The sequence below is a fragment of the Acanthopagrus latus genome, chromosome 21 (genome assembly GCF_904848185.1).
Source record: "Acanthopagrus latus isolate v.2019 chromosome 21, fAcaLat1.1, whole genome shotgun sequence".
In the NCBI taxonomy this organism is placed as follows: Eukaryota; Metazoa; Chordata; class Actinopteri; order Spariformes; family Sparidae; genus Acanthopagrus; species Acanthopagrus latus.
In genome coordinates, this window is record NC_051059.1 from 10,582,710 (window position 1) to 10,601,637 (window position 18,928).

An 18,928-nucleotide genomic window follows, 5' to 3' on the forward strand; every position below is an offset into this window, starting at 1 on the left:
CAAGCATTAAGTTGTCGCAGTTATCGGAGCTGGTTGTAGAAACAAAACACTGTTAAGAACCAGATGTATTTCTGGGTTAAAATCAATGGCCTGTGTGCGTCAGCTACTACAGCACGAGGGCTAGGATGTTCTCGCCTCTCCGAGCCGTTCGCCAGAATACATGTTAGGTTCTTTTTCCCTATTTCTCTCTCATCATAACGTGGCGACCACTCGGTTAGGGTGAGCAGAACGTTATGGTCGCCACAAAAGAACAGCTGGAAACGTCCTCAGGGACTACAACTGCCGGGACGGGATGTTCCATTCTTCTATTGGATGAACCGAACCCAACTTTCTTAAACCAGTCATGTGTTTACACCAGTCACAAGTGATTGCATGCGACGGGCGGACTCCGGCCTGAGCCAACAGGGCACAGGACCAATCAAGAAGAGAGACGAGCAGAGGTGGACTCTGCGTTTGTAACATTGATGCTTGCCGCTCAAACGCAGTCAACGTCGATGGACAGCGTTTGCACAGATGTCCGACTGTTAGTGCGAAGATGCCAACAACATCATCATCAGCATCTTGTTGCTTCTATTTAACATTCAACCCAACACAAACTGCAGGAGATGCTCTTCGTGTGTGCATATGTTTGTATAAAAATAACTGGAGGTATGTTCTGTGCATTGAAGGAGTTTATCAACTTTCGTTTATTTAAGACCTAAAAATGAGCATACTAAGAAACAGGAACACAGGATAAGAAGCAGACGGTAAATGCAAGGGCACAAGATGGACAAGCCACACGTCTGGATCATCAGTGGGCCTGAGGCACACTGGGGTGCAGTGCCACTAACTGGACAGAAGGCGAGTCTTTCTAGTCTAAACAGGCTCAGACAGCATTTCAACACTGATTTAAAGATTGCTAAAATTTGAAGGGAGGGAGCCTTAAAACTTCCAGGTGCCCTTTCTCTCTCCGTCCCTCTCAAACAAAAAGCTTAATCTAATGTTTAACTCCGTGTGTGTTTGTATACTGACATCGGTCATCATGTGTTTACAGGACTGGACCCATCATCGCATGCCTGTTACCAACATGTCAGCACACACCAGATACTGTTCACCTGTCGATGATTTTAATTACATAATACTTACAACACAGGCTCTGTATAACTATGTTTATAACCATAAATGAATACATGAAGTGTGGGGTTTATGCATCACCCTGCTGGGTTTCACACGCATCAAGTCTCAATTAGTCTTCATCCCTGTGGTTCTTTTCCATTTTCTCTTCATTTTGTAAGTTTTCCCTCTATTCTCAAACTTTATAATTATACTAAAAATAAAATACATAATTATTCCTGCCAATGCAACATCAAGATCCTGTAATTATTCTCTCGGTGTACAGTAATAGCACCAATCAAACACTAAAAATCAATCAGTTCATACAAAATTATTTACAATAAACTGGCAGTTTGGATGTCATGACTTATGTGCTCATATGTTTTCTGTAAAAATATATCTATAACTTAGCGTTAGTCTGTGTAGCATCCCATCTCAGGTGTGTTCTGAAAAACTCCTGGATCTTCGTCCACGCGTGCACCTCAGCTACTGCGTGGGATCTGGGCTCACCCCCCCACAGGACTGGTTTACCCACAAGCCCATGAACACAGGAGGGGCAGTAGGGCCCATATGGTGGCTCCAGGTAATGTCCTGCTCGAGGGTAAGACACGCTCTCATAGTTGTCCTTCCCATAACGCTTCAGTCTCTCCACCAACACTTCCATGTAACTCTTACTGTCCCAGTTGAGGTCGTCCTCTGAAGCCACGAAGAGGAAACGTCCCTTGGCTCGTTCGATGGGGATCAAGCTGCCCTCGTTCTCCTCCGCAAGAGGATTGTCAATGCCATTCTTGACAACCAGGGCTCCAGTCTCCGTGAGAATCGACTTGCTCCTGTCATACATTAATGCAGAGTGGATCTGGCTTCCCTTATAGTAGAGAGGGAAAGCTGTATTGGAACAGCAGCCATTGATCCACACGGTGGCCTCAACACCTGGCAGGTAAGAGGCCACTGACAGAGCAAGATCTCCACTCTTTGAAAGGGATATTACCCCAACTCCGTTGCTGCCCACCTGTTGAATCAAAAAAAAGCAAAATAAAAGTGCAACTATTGGCTTCTTTTTACAATTTCTGAAGTCACACTGATTGGCTGTTTTGCAGGAACACATGAAAGAACTCACCTTATCTTGTTTTTTTAAAAACTCTATCGCTTCCTCAAAATAATCCAGATGGACCACTTTGATGTGACTCGGCATGTCATCATGGCCGTACAGCGCTATAGTCAGAACCACAAATCCACGACTGGCCAGCAGAGAGGCCCTTTTCTCTGACAAACCCCCACCAAAAGTCCACAGATCCAGCACAGCCGGGAAAGGACCTTCCCCTGGACCAGGCGACACAAGAGAACACAAAACAACATGCATTTTTTTTGGCATCAAAATTCATTTGTAAGTGAATGATTTATGGTGTGAAAGCGACGTAGGCCAACCTGGGGGAGTAAACAGGGCTCCTCGGATATTTCCCTCTTTCACAGGGATCCGGCAGACTCCATCGCCAATAAGACACCTCTCATTGGTCACCTCTCCCAGCATCTTGCCCTCTCCCTCCTCCTCGTGCACAGAGAACTTCACCACGTGGGGATTTAGTGAACTCAGCTGTCTAAACTTTATGTGCGGTCTGTCTGCCATCATGGACCACAGCAGACCCATGGCTTCAACCCCGACATAGCTCCCCCTGACTGAGGGGTCTCTGTCCAGATGAACCTCCCCGTTATCGTCAGCCTTGTAAGTGGCCGAGGAGCTGAACACCACGCCCTTCTCGTCTTTCGAGGTGGCTCTCATGGTGACCACCTGCCTCGACCTCAGCCCGGCCACCTTCACCTGAATGGGCTCATCAAACAAGCACCTGGTGCTCGGCAGCACCCTCAGTCTGACTTGGGAGGACATCTCTTCTGAAAATGAGGCTCCTTTCTGCTTTGCTTTGTGAGAAGGTACGAGCACGTCAGAATAAACGTCATGACATCCGCTTGATGAAGAGAACTAGACAACGTTTATTTCACACCATGTAAAGAGTGGACTTGGTGCGTCTTTATCCGAATGTTATTCCATAATCTGTGGGGGACCGAGTCCGATCAGCTTTGGTGCCTAACCTAATCGAACAATTATCCAGTCTTTTAAAACTGAGAATAATATGTCAACCAAAGAGGGAATGCTGACTTTTGGCTACAGGTAACCATCTGAATAGTTACAGTTTGACTATTCTCACCAGGCTGCAAAATAGACACATGATAAGCTTATAAAGTTCTCTGTTGAAGATTAGCGGGGAGGTGAGCCAAACGAGGCATGATTTAACCTCTCTATCGAAGTAATACACTCGCAGGTTGAGATGTTAATGATAATCACTAATCAGTCTATCATTGTTAAGCATTTAACCAATTAAAAATGTATTAACTGACAATCAGAGATGAGCACAAAGACATCGAGAAAATGTACTGTTACTAATTACAAATGCTTATCAATTATATCTAAATGAATATAGGTGACTGATTGCTGGATTTTAAGGATTCAAACAAGTTTGACATTTAATTCATAAAATACGATGTAATTTTGTTATCATTCAAGTAACCTGGTTTATTGTATCTGCTCTTAATGTAGCCTGGTCTGATGTTGCATTAAACATTGATCAATCAGACAATTTTTGGATGACAGAAATTGCTTGTCATTTGCATCCATACTTGCAAGTACATTGACATTTACTACTTAAAGTTGACTTGGGAAACATACTTGAGCTGTTGACTACAGACGTTGTTACAAATGACCAGTTTTTTAAAAAATATTTTTTCTTCATAACTTTAATGTCATCTACTTTAACATAACCTACCACCGCTAGTTTAGTTAACTTTAACTGTCAATCCAATAATTGTCACTATAGTCTCACAATTATTCCCTTTTCTCACGATTGTTGTTTTCTAACCATGGGGCGACTTTCAATCTTTCTATTGTCTTTATACAATTTCAAAATAAAACACAGGAAAACGGATAGCGTATTGCTTTCTCTCCGTCATTTTGCATGCTATAATGAATAAAAAGTGCGACGATATACATTCTCTGTAGCAGTCCGTCACACTTGACAGGTTGACATCAAGGATTTGTTTTGGTCCGTTGGGAGCTACATCAACCGAGTGGCTGGTCAGAGGTCGGTTGTAACTCTCGTTTCCAACACTTCCGCACTGAACAAAACTTCCATATAATGCTGACGACAAGCAAAGTAGCTACCGTTATATGTAAATAAATACAACTGGTATCGCTTTGTGTACTGCGTATTTAAAGACAAAGCTATACATACCATAGGTACCCAGGGCTAACGTTAAGCTAGCTCAAAAAGTTGAATTTCTGCCCCAGCAATAAAGTTGGATAAGTGCTGAAAACAACAACAGCTCAGATGTCCCAACGTTACAGACACACATGGCTCTCGGGATCACCCGAAATTTGTCATAAAATCATCCCTCCATGTGCCAAACACTGTGTTGGTGTAAATCTGGACTCATATCAAACAACTTACTAGTGATCACGGAAGCTGGTAACCTGCAGCCGTCACGACGCGGTCGAGACGTCGCTCGGCTTCAAGGGCTGCTCGCCACGCGCAAACCGAGCGTCGACGTCGCCGCCATATTGGATGTGGCAGCTCTGCCCCGTGAACCGTTTAAAGTCAATGAAGTAAACTTTACAAATGCCTCTCACTTACCCACTCACACACGTACGGATTTATTTGAGAAACAGATAGGTACGAAAAGCAACGTATGTAACGTTCTCTGATATGTTTAGAATACAGGTAGGCACTAAACTCACGTATGTATTTTTTTTCCCATTTTTTTAAATCAGTGTTTACAGCTACCAGTGTGTGTAACGCTGTTACTGTGACGATAAATGACAGATATAAAATCTGTGTCTATAATAACCACATCCTGACGCAACCACGTCGACGTATCGCAGCAACGTGCCAACCCGCTCAGTGAGGCGTCTATGTAGATATTTATATGGTTTGTTAAGCCCAGCGAGACAAAACGGACTGTTTACACAGTTGAAGGAGGAGCGAGTGCTGCAGCAGGAAGCTGCACCAGGTGTACAGGGAGTATTAAGACACAAACGAAAAACAAAAAACACAAGCACAAACAAATTATATAAACACTAGATAAGAAAGGGAAAAAATATTAATGAATTGATAAAATGAAATTAAAGTAGCAGCAGCAGTCTGGCAGTACGGTCCACAATATTTTTCGACAGGCTGGATGTCTTTTTTTTGTTTTTAGGTACTTGAGACCATACCTTCTGTGATTGTGACCAGGACCTTATGAGACTCCCAACTTAATAAAGATATTTGAGTCCAAAAGTTAGTGGAATGGGGGCATCCATGAAATAAATGTGAAAAAGACCTAACCTGTTCTTTGCAGAGGGAACATAAAGGAGACACATCGGGTCTAAACTTGTTAAGTAATTCATCACAGGGATATTATCTATGTGAGAGTTTAATATGAACTTCCTGGACTTTACCAGAGACAAGAAATCTGTTAAATTCAGTCCAGACATTCCTGCTGATGTTAGGAAACATCACTCTCCAACGATGAAAGGAGTTGGGTTACTGACTATGAATAGAAGTGAAAACACTCCTGATATGAGTGTTATTACAAGAACGTTCTTCGAAAACCCTTCTATCAAGCCACAGTGCAGGAATCCTTCCTGAGAGAGGTTTATACAGAAATGATGCTTTAATTAGAGATAGTAATTTAATAGGTATACTTGTTGGTATTCTGGAATGTGAAGAGCGAGTGATTTCTAATCCTCTTTATTGGGTGAATTTTTCATAGGTACTCAGATCCTCAGTGTCATTTAGAAGCTCATAAATAAACACAATACCTTGGTTATACCAATCTTTAAAAATGTGGGTCTTATTTTTTGTATACAATGTTGATTATTCCATAAGATACGTGTGTGTGGGGAAATGATGTGTTTGAATGCAATATTCCATGTGTCCAGGGCTTGTTTATGGAAGTTGGCAAGTTTAACAGACAATTTACTTGAAATAAAGTTACACAAAAGCAAAAACCACAACATTTGGCAAACAAATGATTGGGGATAAAAAACCAAAGCGTTTAGAGCATTTCCTGGTTGCGTCACCTGATGTTTTCCATTTACGTCACAATTTCTGCTGCCCAGGCCCGCTAAAGTGATGATCTACACCACGCGAGGTCTCCATTTTCTCTCTTTCTTTCTTCTTTTTCGGACACGCAAAGAATCTTGGGTTACGTGAGTTAGGGGTGCAGATATGATGTCAGGATTGAGGGGGACACAAAGTAATTTTTTCTTTTCTTGCCCGTACGCAACTCATTCCATGCAGCCATAAATCACAACTTTGTAGAGGCTTGCCAGATCATTCAACAAGTCCTGCACAGGGAATCATTTATTGTGCTGACCTTTCTTGTTTATTTGTCCTAAACAGCCAGCAGCGCATATCACTGTTTACTTAACTGTTATATTAGTAAATCATATTTTAAGGGTCTCAGCCATGTAATGTCTAGTCATGTTTTATCTCTCACCTCCCTCTAATATACCGGATACCCAACTCTTCTCACCATCTTCCTTTTCTTCCAGTGTATGGGACTACTTTATGCATGATTAATTGGTATGGATGAATATCAAAATATGAAGTCCTAACCAGGTTGTGTAAACTAACTGATCATGTTTTTACAATGCCAGTTATGCTGGTAAACAGTTTTAAAATAAACACAGTTCTAAGAGCACAATAAACACAAGTTGACACGACAAAATCTGATTTATTTACATAAATGTATATAAAATCCTTCCTTGTTTGTTTTCATCTGTCATTTTCCAGGAGTCTCTGGAAGAAGAGATCCTGTGTCTGTATAACTCTTCTTGTCTGTATCTGCACAACTCCTCAATAAAATAATTTGCATTGTAGTGGAGGAGACCAGAGATGGAATGTGGAGTCAGTAATATATTTGTCAAACATTATTTGTTCCACCATTTCAATCATTTCTTCATAAAAATCTAAAATGTGAACAATGTGAAGTCTGAAAATACATTTGTTCAATTTTGAAAAAATGTGGGTATTTTTATTGGGGGGATAGTTTTGGGGTGGACATGTCCCCCCGGCCCCCCGGGATGTGCACCCATGGTCGGACTCCAGCATGCTGTTTGGACCAGGCTCCTCCAGGTGAGATGTGGGCTGACGGGCCGCCATGTTCACCGAGTGGACCGAAAAGTTCCACGGTTGCCATGGTTCGTCTCCAGGTGCATCATCCACTGCAGATTGTGTTCGCATCTCAACCCTTGTTCAAGACCCAGTGTCACTGACAAGAGGACTTTGTCAAGAAAAAAGTGAGATTTATAAATGTTTCACTCAGAATTCACTGATTTAAGCTAGCATGTGTTGCTAGTATTGGCAGTAATTTCAGTTAGTGCCGTTAACCTAATGGGACTGAGTTTGACAACATTTCCTCTGCATAAAACTGTATTTGGTACTTTAATGTAATACTTTATCTCATGCTGTCCTGACCAACACAGACAGTCATCAACAGAGAGCAGAGAAAGCCCTGCAGACAGACGCTTGTCCTCCAGAAAAGGTGAATGTGCCTGTAGTGCTGATCACACTCACTGTTTCCATTTATTCATTAAGGCTCATCATGGTGCAGCATGAGCTCTGCAGGTTTGAACTTAAAATTGGCATATTGTTGAATGGAGTCTGGTGCAAATGTCACTTTCTAAAAGGTTTCTGAAGGAGTGTAAGATTTAGCTTCCAGACTTTTAGCAGGACAAACTGGGATTAGATATCATTAACTCAAGTATCTCAACTCAAGCACTTTGTAATTCATGTTGTATTTTCACAACTTCAGCTGTTTTGAGACAAAAGCTGGTGTTCACACAGCAACTGCTGTGAATGTTTAACAGTTAATCTGCCTCCATCTCTCTGACAATAATATATTACAATTTTAAACGCTCTGATCCTTCATAGGCTCATTTATTATGAATCTAAAAAGAAATTCTGATTGTTTATTTTATAAGGGAGAAGTCAGGTCATTAATGACTGAATTTCCTGTGTTTAACAATAACATGCAGTCACAGTTGTTATATTAAACTGTATACTGTCTTGATGTTGTGTTCTCAGATGGCGCAGCGTACGGTGAGGAAGGCTATCCTCATCGAGGCCCTGCCCATCAGACCACAGGACGTCCGCCTCAGGGTCCCAGCACCAGCCTCCCGCAGCAGCTGCCCAAAAAGGTCAGATCGCTCCTCTCGTAGCTCTGCTTCTGGCGCTACCGCTCGCTCCTCCTCTCGCCCTACCTTGGGCTCTTCATCAAGCTCTTCCTCTCGCCCTTCTTTGACCACCTCCTCTCGCCCTTTTTCAAACTCCTCTCACCCTTTTTCTAACTCCTCTCACCATTCTTCTAACTCCTCCTCTCACCCTTCTCTTAGCTCCTCCTCTCGTCCTACCTTGGGCTCTTCATCAAGCTCTTCCTCTCGCCCTTGTTCTTACTCCTCCTCTCGTCCTACCTCGGGCCCTTCAACCACCTCCTCTCACCCTTCTCTTAGCTCCTCCTCTCGTCCTACCTTGGGCCCTTCTTCAAACTCTTCCTCTCCATCATTTTCTTCCCTGCGTGGCACTTCTGCCTCTTTGGTGTCCAGTGTTCCTGCCCGGATCACTTCACGAAAGCGGCAGAAGGCGTTCACTTCTATCTGGCCTATACCTAAGGGGCCGTGTAGGCCTCAGCCTCCATGGAGCGGCCCTAAGCCAAAGTTAGTCCAGAACCAGCAGCTGTGGCGCGGCCCTGAACCGGAGTGGGTGAGGAATGTAAGGCTGGACATGGAGGCGAGGGATCAATATTTTAACAGGTGGTTCAAGAGGAGCGCAGAACCTGAAGGTGAGCCTGTTGGTGAGCCTCCAGGTAAGCGCCTCTGTCCCTCGAATTAAATTTCAATTCAGTTTATGTCTCTCATTGAATTGAACTTAAATCAATGACAGATTTATTTGATTGAATTGAATTGAATTAGTTCCAATGGGCTGAACCACTTTTTAAAATTTCTTTGTCAAGGTTCAAGGGAAGATTCACCCCTTTACAGGGTGTGAGGATACAAGGAAAGCAATTGATTTGAATTTATTTGAGTTGCCTTGTTTTCACCTTCTTTGAATCAGATTTATTTGAATCAGCTTTTATGTATTTGAGTTGAGTTGCCTTGTGTTGCATCGTGTCGCGTTGCGGTAAGAATTGTGTCCTTGAAGAACATGAAGAAAAAGAAGAAGAGGAAGAAAAGAAGACGATGAAGACTAACAAGAAATGAGAAGAAACAAAAGAAGTAGAGAAAAGACAGGACAGGGAGTCACAATCAAAGAAGAGAAGAAGAAGAGAAGAGGGGAGAAACAGGACAAACCAGAAGAAACACAAGAAGAGATGAAGAGAGGGACAGTGGGCAATATCAAGTGTGAACCCCCATAAAAAAGGTAAATCAGTGTTAAAATATTGTTTCATCAATTGTGTCAAAATGTATAATCAGCTGATCTGGTTGATGATATATTCTACTTTAATTCCCCCGTTTCTTATTTGTCTTTAAGACAGAGGAGAGGAGAGGAGAGGAGAGGAGAGGAGGGAGGGCAACAGCAAGTGTGAACTCTCATTGAAAAGGTAAATCACTTTTTAAATAATTCTGCAATTATGTTATCACAGTTCATGTCATAAATAAATGATCTGCTGATTTGGTCTCTGAAATGTTTCACTGCAACTCTGCTTGTCTTTATTTGTCTTTTAGAGAGAGGAGAGGAGAGGAGAGGAGAGGAGAGGAGAGGAGGGCAGTATGAAGTTTTAACCCTGATGTGGAAAATGGAAGTATCACTTTATATCTTAATTTCACACTTCATGTAGTGATTTACAAATAATAAAACTACATCTCCGTCTGTCATCTATTTGTCTTTTAGTGAGTGGAGAGGAGAGGAGAGGAGAGGAGGGAGGGCCAAAGCAAGTGTGGGCTCTCATTCAAAAGTTAGATCCATTTTTAGAACACATTTCTGTAATTACATTATCATTTAATCAGTCTTGTCATAAGTAAATGAACTGTTGATCTTGTCACTGATATTTTTAATTGTAACTCCTCTTGTCTCTTGTAGGTGAAGAGGAGAGGAGAGGATGCCAGAGGTCAACAGGAAGTCTCTCTGATGCAAATGGTAAATATTCATTTCTTTAATGGGTCTCACAGTTAATTTAATAAAGAAATGATGTGCTGACCTGGTTTCAGATATCTTTAACTCTAACTAACTTGATCTTTCCTTTGTCTTCTAGAGAAGAGCAGAGGAAAGGTGGGCGAGAGGAGATGAAAAGGGACAGAAAAAGCCACTGTACCTGCCAGATAAAATGACTGAACCAGATTGCAGAAAGATGAATTCAGTAAGTCAGGAACTCAACTATCATCTATGTGTTAAACTTGAGAAAAATCTGTTCTGAATGTTTTTTAAATATTTTTCTTTACAGCTGGACCAAACTTCAGAAGCTGCCAGAAGTCAAACTCATCTCACCACAATGACTTTTGACACAATCAAACAGTAAACATGTGTTTCCAATGAAAAGTCAAAACGAGAAGAAATGTTTCAGTTTGGTTTCTGAGGTTTAGATCTTACCTCATGTTTAATGACTTTGTATGTTGGGGAATCAAAATAGTCTGTGTTTATATTGTGTTGTACTAATGATTGGAAATTCTGCCACCCTCAAAAAAATCTGTGGATTATTCTGAGTAACTGGAAAGATACAATACTGTTCAACATGGTTTTTCTAAGCTTTGAAGACCACAAGACAAGTGTCCTCTAGTTCCAGTATATTCAAGAGAAGGCAGACAAAATGATGGCTGAAATCTCCAAAACAATGACTTTTTAAATTTTGGTGTGAGCTGTCCCTTTAATCTCTGGCACAGAAAAGCCAAAGATGCGTTTGTGGAGTGATTCAAGTGCAGGTGTTCTGTCACTAGAAGGCAGTATGAGCCTGAGCACGCTCCTCTCAACATCAGTGGAGAGAGTGGAGAACATCAAGTTCCTCAGAGTGCAGAATCAGATCTCGCACAACCTGAGCTGGAATAAAAACACCTCAGGGATCACGAAACAGGCCCAGCAGAGACTGTCTTTCCTGAGGAAGCTGAAACAAGCCTCGCTCCCCATCAGCATCCTCAGGACCTTCTACGGTGGTGTGGTGGAGAGCGTTATTCTCGCACTGTATCTCAACATGGTACTCCAACAGTCACATTAACAGCTTCTTTCCACAAACTGTTAGACTGATGAGCTGCTGATCTGGAGCATGTGCACTGATGCACTTCATGAGCCCTAAGTCATAGTTTGTATATTGATATATTGTGTGTTATTAATTGTGTCTTCTGTTATTGATTCTGGAGAAACATAATCTCATAGATTAGCGCACGATAATCACATTATTATGTATGCAAAATGAGCCACGGGAGTCTGTGATGTAAAGTTTCTGTCCATCAGATCAAAAGGCAGATTTCTGGCAGGATGGGTCACGGTTGGCTGAACTTCCCATCACTCCCACCAAACCTCACCATTGCACCTTACTGAAATGTTGGTGTTCAAGAGAGGTGAGTAACCGGTGTCTGCACTGATCCATTTTAAGATGTCATCAGAGGACCAAATTGACCAAAATTACGCTTGAGGATTATAAACAGCAGTGTTGAATTAAAGTCACTTGTGAATCTTGTCTATCCGTTTCGCGTTGGTTCCTTGCTGCAGCGACACGCCTCATGTACCCCTGTGGAGGTATATGAGGAGCCGGCCTTTGCGGCCCTCAAAGGCCGCATCAGCCGTTGTGTCACCGGATGTACTTTGTTACTTCTCATCTCTGGTAAGCAGTCGTCCAAGTAGAAAATCCCCAGACTCCATTTAAAAATCACTCCATTTTGTGAGCTGTTGAGGTTGGAGAAGCATTATAAACTTTGTGAAATGCTATCTGCAACAAATTCTTGACTATTTTTACGGTCTTGTAAATCCGGCAAGCTTTATACATGATATTTCTCCTGTTTGTATAAAAAGACAATCTGTCTGTTTGTGGAGGCGATGTAATTGTTTATTTGCATATGCAGTGGGGAAGTGAGATGCTTTTCAAGACATGTTAATATCAGATGTGAACTGACCAATGTAGAGCTGTCTGCATGTGGTCTTATCACTGACGTTAATATACGGTCTGAATTCTCTTTAAAGGTATGAAGCAGGAGACAAAGAATGACACGTGGTTTGAGTTGAGCATTATTGTGATTTAATACACTATGTCTTATATCACAAAGAAAGTCTTTAAAAATGCAGACTAGAATTTCTGTATATAAACTGTACACAAAAAGCAAGGCACTATACAATCAGATTCATCAAGCTGCTGCTTCTCAAACCTTTAAATTACAACTCGTACATCTCTGCTCTCAGCGAGTCAGAGTCACTTCAGCAGTTTCAAACGAGATCGAGCAACATGAGTTCCCTACGTGGCCTGACAGCATTCAGACACTGTAGACAAAAAAGAAAAAAACAAGTTTCCTCACAACATCTGACGTAACAGGATTTGTTTTTACATAGATACAAAGTCACAGACGCACCTACACACGTAAACATATAAACATTACACACACACACACACACACACACACACACACACACACACACACAAACATTATATACAATCGCACACACACATACACAACCATAGCATGGCACTCTGACACCAAGCGTCCTAGTGTGCACATTGTCTTCAAGTTCATGAGCGGTGACTTTGCAAACACCAAGTACGAACCAAAGCGAGGTGTTTTCACCTTCTCTTAACCGACTGAATTTAATTTAATTATGTAATAACAAAGATGAAAGGTTAAACATGACTATAAGCAAGGCGAGTGCATCTCCAGTCTCATCCTTCATCTTCATTTTCTTAAGATTCAGACATTTTAAATTTCTCTCCCAATGTCCTTGCATGTTACCACAAAAACAAGGTTTGCGTTGTATTTCCTGTCTTCGTCTCAACTGTCCCCTTTTTATTCGCTTCACGTACCATCTTCGATTGAAAACTTCCTTAAAACAGTCCTTTGGCCTTCTTTAAATTCACTTGCTTCCACCCTGGTAAACTTTCGTATTCCTCTCTCTTCATTTCCAAAGCTTTCTGCAATCAAAGAAGAGACAAACACTGAATGAACTGGACGATAATGATACAGGGGAGTCAACAGGGTCTTCAAAGGAAGTACGGATGTTTCTCCTGTGTCTTAAGATACAGACCAGAAAGACACAACAATGCAGTTTTAAGACCTCAGTGAGTCTGTCATTTTTCAAATTGCAGAAAATCTTTTTTTGTCTTTCAAGCCAAGTGTATTTTTTATGTTTAACAGCCTTTAAAACACCAGTAAAGTCAAAAATTATATTTGTTGAAGGTCTGAGGATGAGTCACTGTAAATACAGTGGTGATCTCTTGTTTCTCTCAGTTACATGTCAATGCTAAAATGAAGTTTCAGAGTCAATATGTTCGTATTTCAGTGCATCATAAGTTCTTTAATAAAAAAAAAATGTTGAATTATCTTGCGCTCATCTGGTTCATGTTTTTATACCTGTTAAAGGAGAAATCAGGTATTTTTAAAATCTGGGCACTATTTTCACATGTTTTAGCGTGTAACTAATAGGTACAAAAAGTGTTAATGTTTGGCAAACAAAGGTAAAGACTCAAATGCAGACACAACAAAGGCAGGCAGGTTGAAAAACATAGTGAGTTTTGATTAAAAAATTGCTGTAACACAAAAACAACAGAACTGGAAGACGGCAAAGACCGAAAAAGCAGCAGGGGCAAAACCGAGAACTAACGTAGAACAAAAATACAAAAACTAAATGAAGTCAATGAACCACCGAGAACACTGGACTGACATGGGGTACAAACAAGGAAAACAATCTGTTTGTGAGGGGAGAACTAATTACACAGCAATGATTAACAAATGAAACACAGATATAAACAGAAAAAAGGCGGGAAAGAGACAAAGACAGGAAGTGGAAAGACAAAACATGACACGAGAATATAAGTAAAAATAGTAAAACAGGAAACAACTAAACCAAAAACCCAAACCAAAGGTGTTTGTTTTTGGTACTGACATGCCAACAAATTGTTATTCTAAGTGTCTGACATTACAGAAAGGATTTCTCCAGGGACGGACCACTTCAGTTTAAGAGTTAAATGTTCTTCATTTTACCAGAGACAGGTGCTATGTTGCTCATGCCAAATCCACCAGACTTCATTTACATAAACAGTAATTTTATAATCATTTAACTGTATTTTACATTGTGATCGAAATAAGATCTTAATCCACTAATTTTCCACTTTTCATCAAACCTGATGAATAAGGGTTCATTTCGACCAAGGCTCTACAAACAGAGATCACTTTGGTGATTTTTATTTTGTTTTTGCCTCAGTTTTCTTTCTTTTTACAATGATAAAATGAGTGTTTTTGTAAATGGTGGATTTTGCGAGAGCAATATAGCTGCCTTTTCTGGTTAAACAAAAAGCTCTATCTTTATAGGGATCCTTTCTGTGGTGTTGTACTTCCCAAACTTCTTGTACCTTGTAGTCATTTACACCAAAATATGTAAACTGTAACAATGTGTCTCATGCTCAGAGGGTTGTTACTGTGGTCCAAAACCTCAGCGAACTGATTCTATCTTTCAAAGACAGCTGAATTTTTTCAGTGTTTTCATGCCACCATTTTGTGCTCCACAGACAGACAGTGAGTCAGACTGCAGTGTAGCCGATGGTGAATCATAAGTGCATTTATTAGAACTGAGAGGAAAGAGTCTCAGGTGGAAGGTGTGTGTGTGTGTGTGAGCATGTGTGCGTGTGAAGAGAAGAGTAACAGCAGCAGCAGCAGAGAGGTGTTGAGTAGAGACGCCTTCTTAAAGAGGAGAAGAGAGGAACAAGGGCTGCACAATTACGTGTCTCGTTTATCACAGTAGTGTAAATTTGACTGTTTAATCACCTAATTTACACTCTTAGTTGTTGGTATGAAAGAAATGTGTTGAAAGCTGTCAAATACCAGGTTATCACTGAGGGTTATATGGAAGCACATTCCTGCTAGGAAAAAAAAATACATAAATAAATAATACTCATTCCCTTAGTGATCAAAAAATATTAAATAAATAACTTGCTTTTTACTTACTGGGGCAGCAACTGACGATTATTTTCATTACAGATTAAAGGTGCTATTTGTAAGAAAAGTTGATTTTTGAGCATAACTACCAAATCGTTAAAGACTGATGCTATCAGACACTAGCATCAGTTTCTGATGAATTGGGAATGAGACTCAAAAATCAACTTTTAGTACAAATAGTATCTTTAATTATCCGCACATTATTTTCTCAGTTGATTGGTGAATTGTTCTGTTAATAAAACGTCAGAACATAGTAAAAAAAATCCTCACCAAATGGCAAAGTGATGTCTTCAATATCGTCTTTGACCAACCCACAGTCTAAAACCCCCAAAGCAGCAAATCCTCACATTGTAGAGGGTGTAAACAAATATCATCAAAACAGATGCTACTTATTTTGTGACAAATTAATATAGCAGGCATCTTTGAGACATCATGTGAATAAGTCTGACTTTGTGCATGATACACATGCACACAATTATATAAATACTTGTCACTTTGATTCTAAAGCTAACACCGCCCTGCTAATAATGACTCTTTTCTTCCTAGCAGGAATGGGGTGTACATTTGGTTCATGTGTCACTTTATATTTGTCGTCTCCTTTGTAAAGAAGCTGCAGTGCTGAATCCTCCGTGACTGCAGCTGATATGCAGGACTACAGTAAGTAATCAGGTTGATATGTTCAGACGTAATCGTGCAGCCGAGTGCATATACTTTCCTCTACAACCAGCCCCACACTCAGGAGTGAAACAAGAGTGACAGAGTTTTCATAGAGACAAACAGAGTGCCGACATGCCTGAGAGAAGGAGAGAGAATCGCCAAATGCTGATGAGTCACATGAGAAGCTCTTCTTACCTGAATCCACCTACAACTTTGTCTGTAAAGCGAGAGTTAGATGGAGTTAGGATGGATTAAATGAATGAGGTGTTGCAGTGATCCAGCAGAGACTCAGAGGAAAATTCCTCTGAATAGTTGTGTTAAATGACTTGCAGTGGATTCTTCCTTTTAAAGAGAACGATGAGTGACTGGCTTAAATAATTAACCCTTGGATCAACAAACGTGTCCACATCTCCCTGATCACTGTGCCCTAATTTTTCTTGAGTAATAAAACATTAAAATGATGTTTTCTTTGGCAATATAATATATGAGGATAATGATGACAACAACATTTCAGGAGTGCAATGAAATAAAACACCAATACACAGTAATTTAAAATGGGCAAATCAGGTTTTTAACTGCAGAGTCTGTGTGTTTAATAACCTCAAAGTCCTGGTCGGACAGGTAGATCTCCAGGCGGAGCGGGTCGACTCCCTCTGGGAGTGGACGGGCCTGCAGCTGGGCCAGAGGGAAGGTGTTCTGACAGAGCCGGGCCAACACGTCTTCCACCAGGATGATCTGGTTACACACCTCCGCCTCCTGCAGCCAAAACACAGGACACTGCATGACGTCCTTTATACTGGCAGCAGGAATCTGGACGATTAGTTTGAAGTGAGGAAAGAGGCTGTGCATATAAAGTCTGTGTAATATAAGTTTTTTCAGCAGTATTTGCAAGCTCAGGCTTTTGGCTTTAAGAATACTACACGCAGAAATGTTACAAACTTGATGAAGAAATCAAACTCTAAATGTTACTAGAATTCTGACTGCTCACTGACATCATGATTATATAATATAAGTGAGTTAATGTGTGTGTTGCTGACCCTCTCGGTGATCTCAGCCACGTCCTCTCTGTGCTCCCAGCTCGGAAACATGTTGGTGAAGGTGAGCGGCTCCAGACCAGCGTGGATCAGATACGACTTCTGAGGCTTCTTCTCGTTCTTCTCTGCAGGAGAAAATGATCTAAATAATTCTGAACTTTATTATGAAAATTGCTGGTACGACACACATTTCACCACTATTTGTTACTTTTAATCCTGCCACTAAGGGGATAAACTCATATGCTTTTAATATATCCAGACAAAAATAAATGAATGGACAGTGTTAATTGTGATCACATTGTTAAACTCACAGTACTCTTCTTTACTGAAACAGTGCACAAAAAAACGATTTTTTCTGCAAATTGGACTTGATTATCTTATTGCATACTGGTAGTTATACCAGTATATACCATATATAATAACATCAAAATAAAATTGTTGTCAGTAACAGTATCAGTGCATCCCTAATATTGTTATAAAATCATAATATATTAGAGCAGCATCATACACATCACCCTAACCTTTACAGTACTGCAGCACGGTCTCCATGGCACACTTCCTGTCTGCATCCCAGCGGATTCGAGCTGAGCCAGTGCTCTCACTGTCCTGAGGCCACCAGCCTTGCCACAGGTAAACCTCATGGAAGTTATCCACCAGGAACAATGCTGTCAAAGAGAGAAAGCAGTATATCATTAAATTACACCTGCATGCATCAGAGTAATTCAAGCGCTTCATCGTGTGTTTACTGCAGTAACTTCGTCCTCATGCCTCACCAGGTTGTGGTGCATTGTACAGGTCTTCCTGCAGGAAGGGCAGAGAGCTGACCAGGTCTGGAGCTCTGGACGGGTGGAAGAACTCGCTCGCTACAAACTCTCCGGATGTGCTGCTCAGCTGGAAAAGCCTTGGGGTGAAGTTGAATTTACCTGGATCTAAAAAATAAAATCAGAAACTAACATGTAATGAGATAAATCATTCCTCCAAGCTTAGTCTTACACCTCGACTTGGCAGTGTGTGTAAAAACTCATTAAGTTATTGAATCAAAAACTATTTGCTTACAAATCTTGAGCCTAAGTCTTGGTCTTGTTTCTGTGTGATGTATTATATGTCAGAGACAGGGAGTACATGCACTAAATAACTATAGTACATGGATAAAGGCTTTACCTTGCAGCATACAGTCATAGGCCTTCCTGTCTTTTCTCCCCAGAGCCTCCCAGAAGCCTGGAGGCTCCACTCCCTCATCACACTCATGGATGGTCACCTTACTGCTGCTGTGAAGACCGGCCTCCAGTGGACACCTGATAGAAATCAGAGGAAAACAGACCAGTTTTTAATTGGCGTTGATTCACTGAACGTGATCGTACATATCCAGATAAAAACTCACTGTTCTTTGATCTTGAGTGCGGCTGTGTTTCCAACACTGCGGGTGTGTAGCTGCGTCTTGCAGCCGTGCCACAGGTAGATGATGGCCTTGTTGATGTTGAGCAGGATCATAGAGGCTCTGGAACGCAGGCTGCTGCAGTGACAGGCCACCTCCAGCAGGTGGCCCTCCACCGGCACCTCGCCCCGCACACAGTACAGACGCCACTCACCTGGACACAGATGATATAATCATAGAAATGTCAATAAAGAGTTTTTATCTAATTTATCTCAGTATTCCAGAAAATACACATACATGACATATGTAAAATCACAAAAAATAAAACTCTATAACTCTATAATAAATACTCTAAATATAATAGTAACAATGGTGACATATTACGTGCCTTACTTTCATATCAGTAAGCTTTTACAATGGTTGGTATGAGTTTATTTATATGGTATTTTCCAATTTAGAGATCATATTCAAATTTGAAGTCTTTCAACTGTCAAGGTAATGCAGAATAAACACCATGGCATATCGAACTTGGTTGAACCATTGCCAAAATTATTGTATTTTGTTTTGCATTTCTAAACTGACTCTGGAAATACAGACTTTAAGATGGTAAGCTCC

The 18,928-nt window shown here is 41.0% G+C and overlaps 3 protein-coding genes and 1 long non-coding RNA gene across 12 annotated transcripts in view; 2 read left to right on the plus strand and 2 right to left on the minus strand.

Moving 5' to 3' along the window:
- Positions 1-653: 653 nt before the first annotated feature.
- LOC119011345 (acyl-coenzyme A thioesterase 1-like) lies at positions 654-5,055 on the minus strand. Of its 2 annotated transcripts, none has more exons than XM_037084388.1 (4): positions 4,590-5,055; positions 2,518-3,006; positions 2,210-2,412; positions 654-2,101 (listed from the first exon to the last, which is right to left on the minus strand). In XM_037084388.1, the coding sequence occupies exons 2-4, from the start codon at positions 2,972-2,974 to the stop codon at positions 1,493-1,495; spliced, it is 1,269 nt and encodes a 422-aa protein (XP_036940283.1). In that variant the 5' UTR covers positions 2,975-3,006; positions 4,590-5,055; the 3' UTR covers positions 654-1,492. The 2 variants fall into 2 exon arrangements, with proteins under 2 accessions (XP_036940283.1, XP_036940284.1); XM_037084389.1 differs by lacking the exon at positions 4,590-5,055 and adding an exon at positions 4,374-4,583.
- Positions 5,056-7,202: 2,147 nt separating this feature from the next.
- Positions 7,203-8,376, plus strand: LOC119011346. Its single transcript, XM_037084390.1, has 3 exons — positions 7,203-7,423; positions 7,610-7,668; positions 8,211-8,376. Exons 1-3 carry the CDS (start codon positions 7,218-7,220, stop codon positions 8,342-8,344), a joined length of 399 nt encoding a protein of 132 aa, XP_036940285.1. The 5' UTR covers positions 7,203-7,217; the 3' UTR covers positions 8,345-8,376.
- Positions 8,377-9,875: 1,499 nt separating this feature from the next.
- On the plus strand, positions 9,876-11,790 carry LOC119011347. Of its 2 annotated transcripts, none has more exons than XR_005072173.1 (4): positions 9,876-10,077; positions 10,203-10,259; positions 10,375-10,479; positions 10,564-11,790. It is a non-coding gene; the product is annotated as an uncharacterized LOC119011347 (long non-coding RNA). The 2 variants fall into 2 exon arrangements; XR_005072172.1 differs by having other exon boundaries at positions 9,876-10,059.
- A 532-nt stretch (positions 11,791-12,322) lies between these two features.
- The window catches only part of svilb (supervillin b), a 39,242-nt gene continuing 32,636 nt past the window's right edge, over positions 12,323-18,928 (minus strand). For 4 of the 7 annotated variants that reach the window (XM_037085154.1, XM_037085153.1, XM_037085150.1 and 1 more), the window contains 7 exons: positions 18,320-18,527; positions 18,100-18,233; positions 17,712-17,867; positions 17,460-17,603; positions 16,942-17,063; positions 16,505-16,660; positions 12,323-13,227 (listed from right to left, as the gene is read on the minus strand). In XM_037085154.1, the coding sequence (XP_036941049.1) occupies positions 13,141-13,227; positions 16,505-16,660; positions 16,942-17,063; positions 17,460-17,603; positions 17,712-17,867; positions 18,100-18,233; positions 18,320-18,527 (1,007 nt within the window). In that variant the 3' untranslated portion in view covers positions 12,323-13,140. Of the gene's footprint in view, positions 13,228-16,099; positions 16,122-16,504; positions 16,661-16,941; positions 17,064-17,459; positions 17,604-17,711; positions 17,868-18,099; positions 18,234-18,319; positions 18,528-18,928 lie in introns of all 7 variants that reach the window. The other 3 variants (XR_005072275.1, XM_037085151.1, XM_037085155.1) reach the window with 3 other exon arrangements.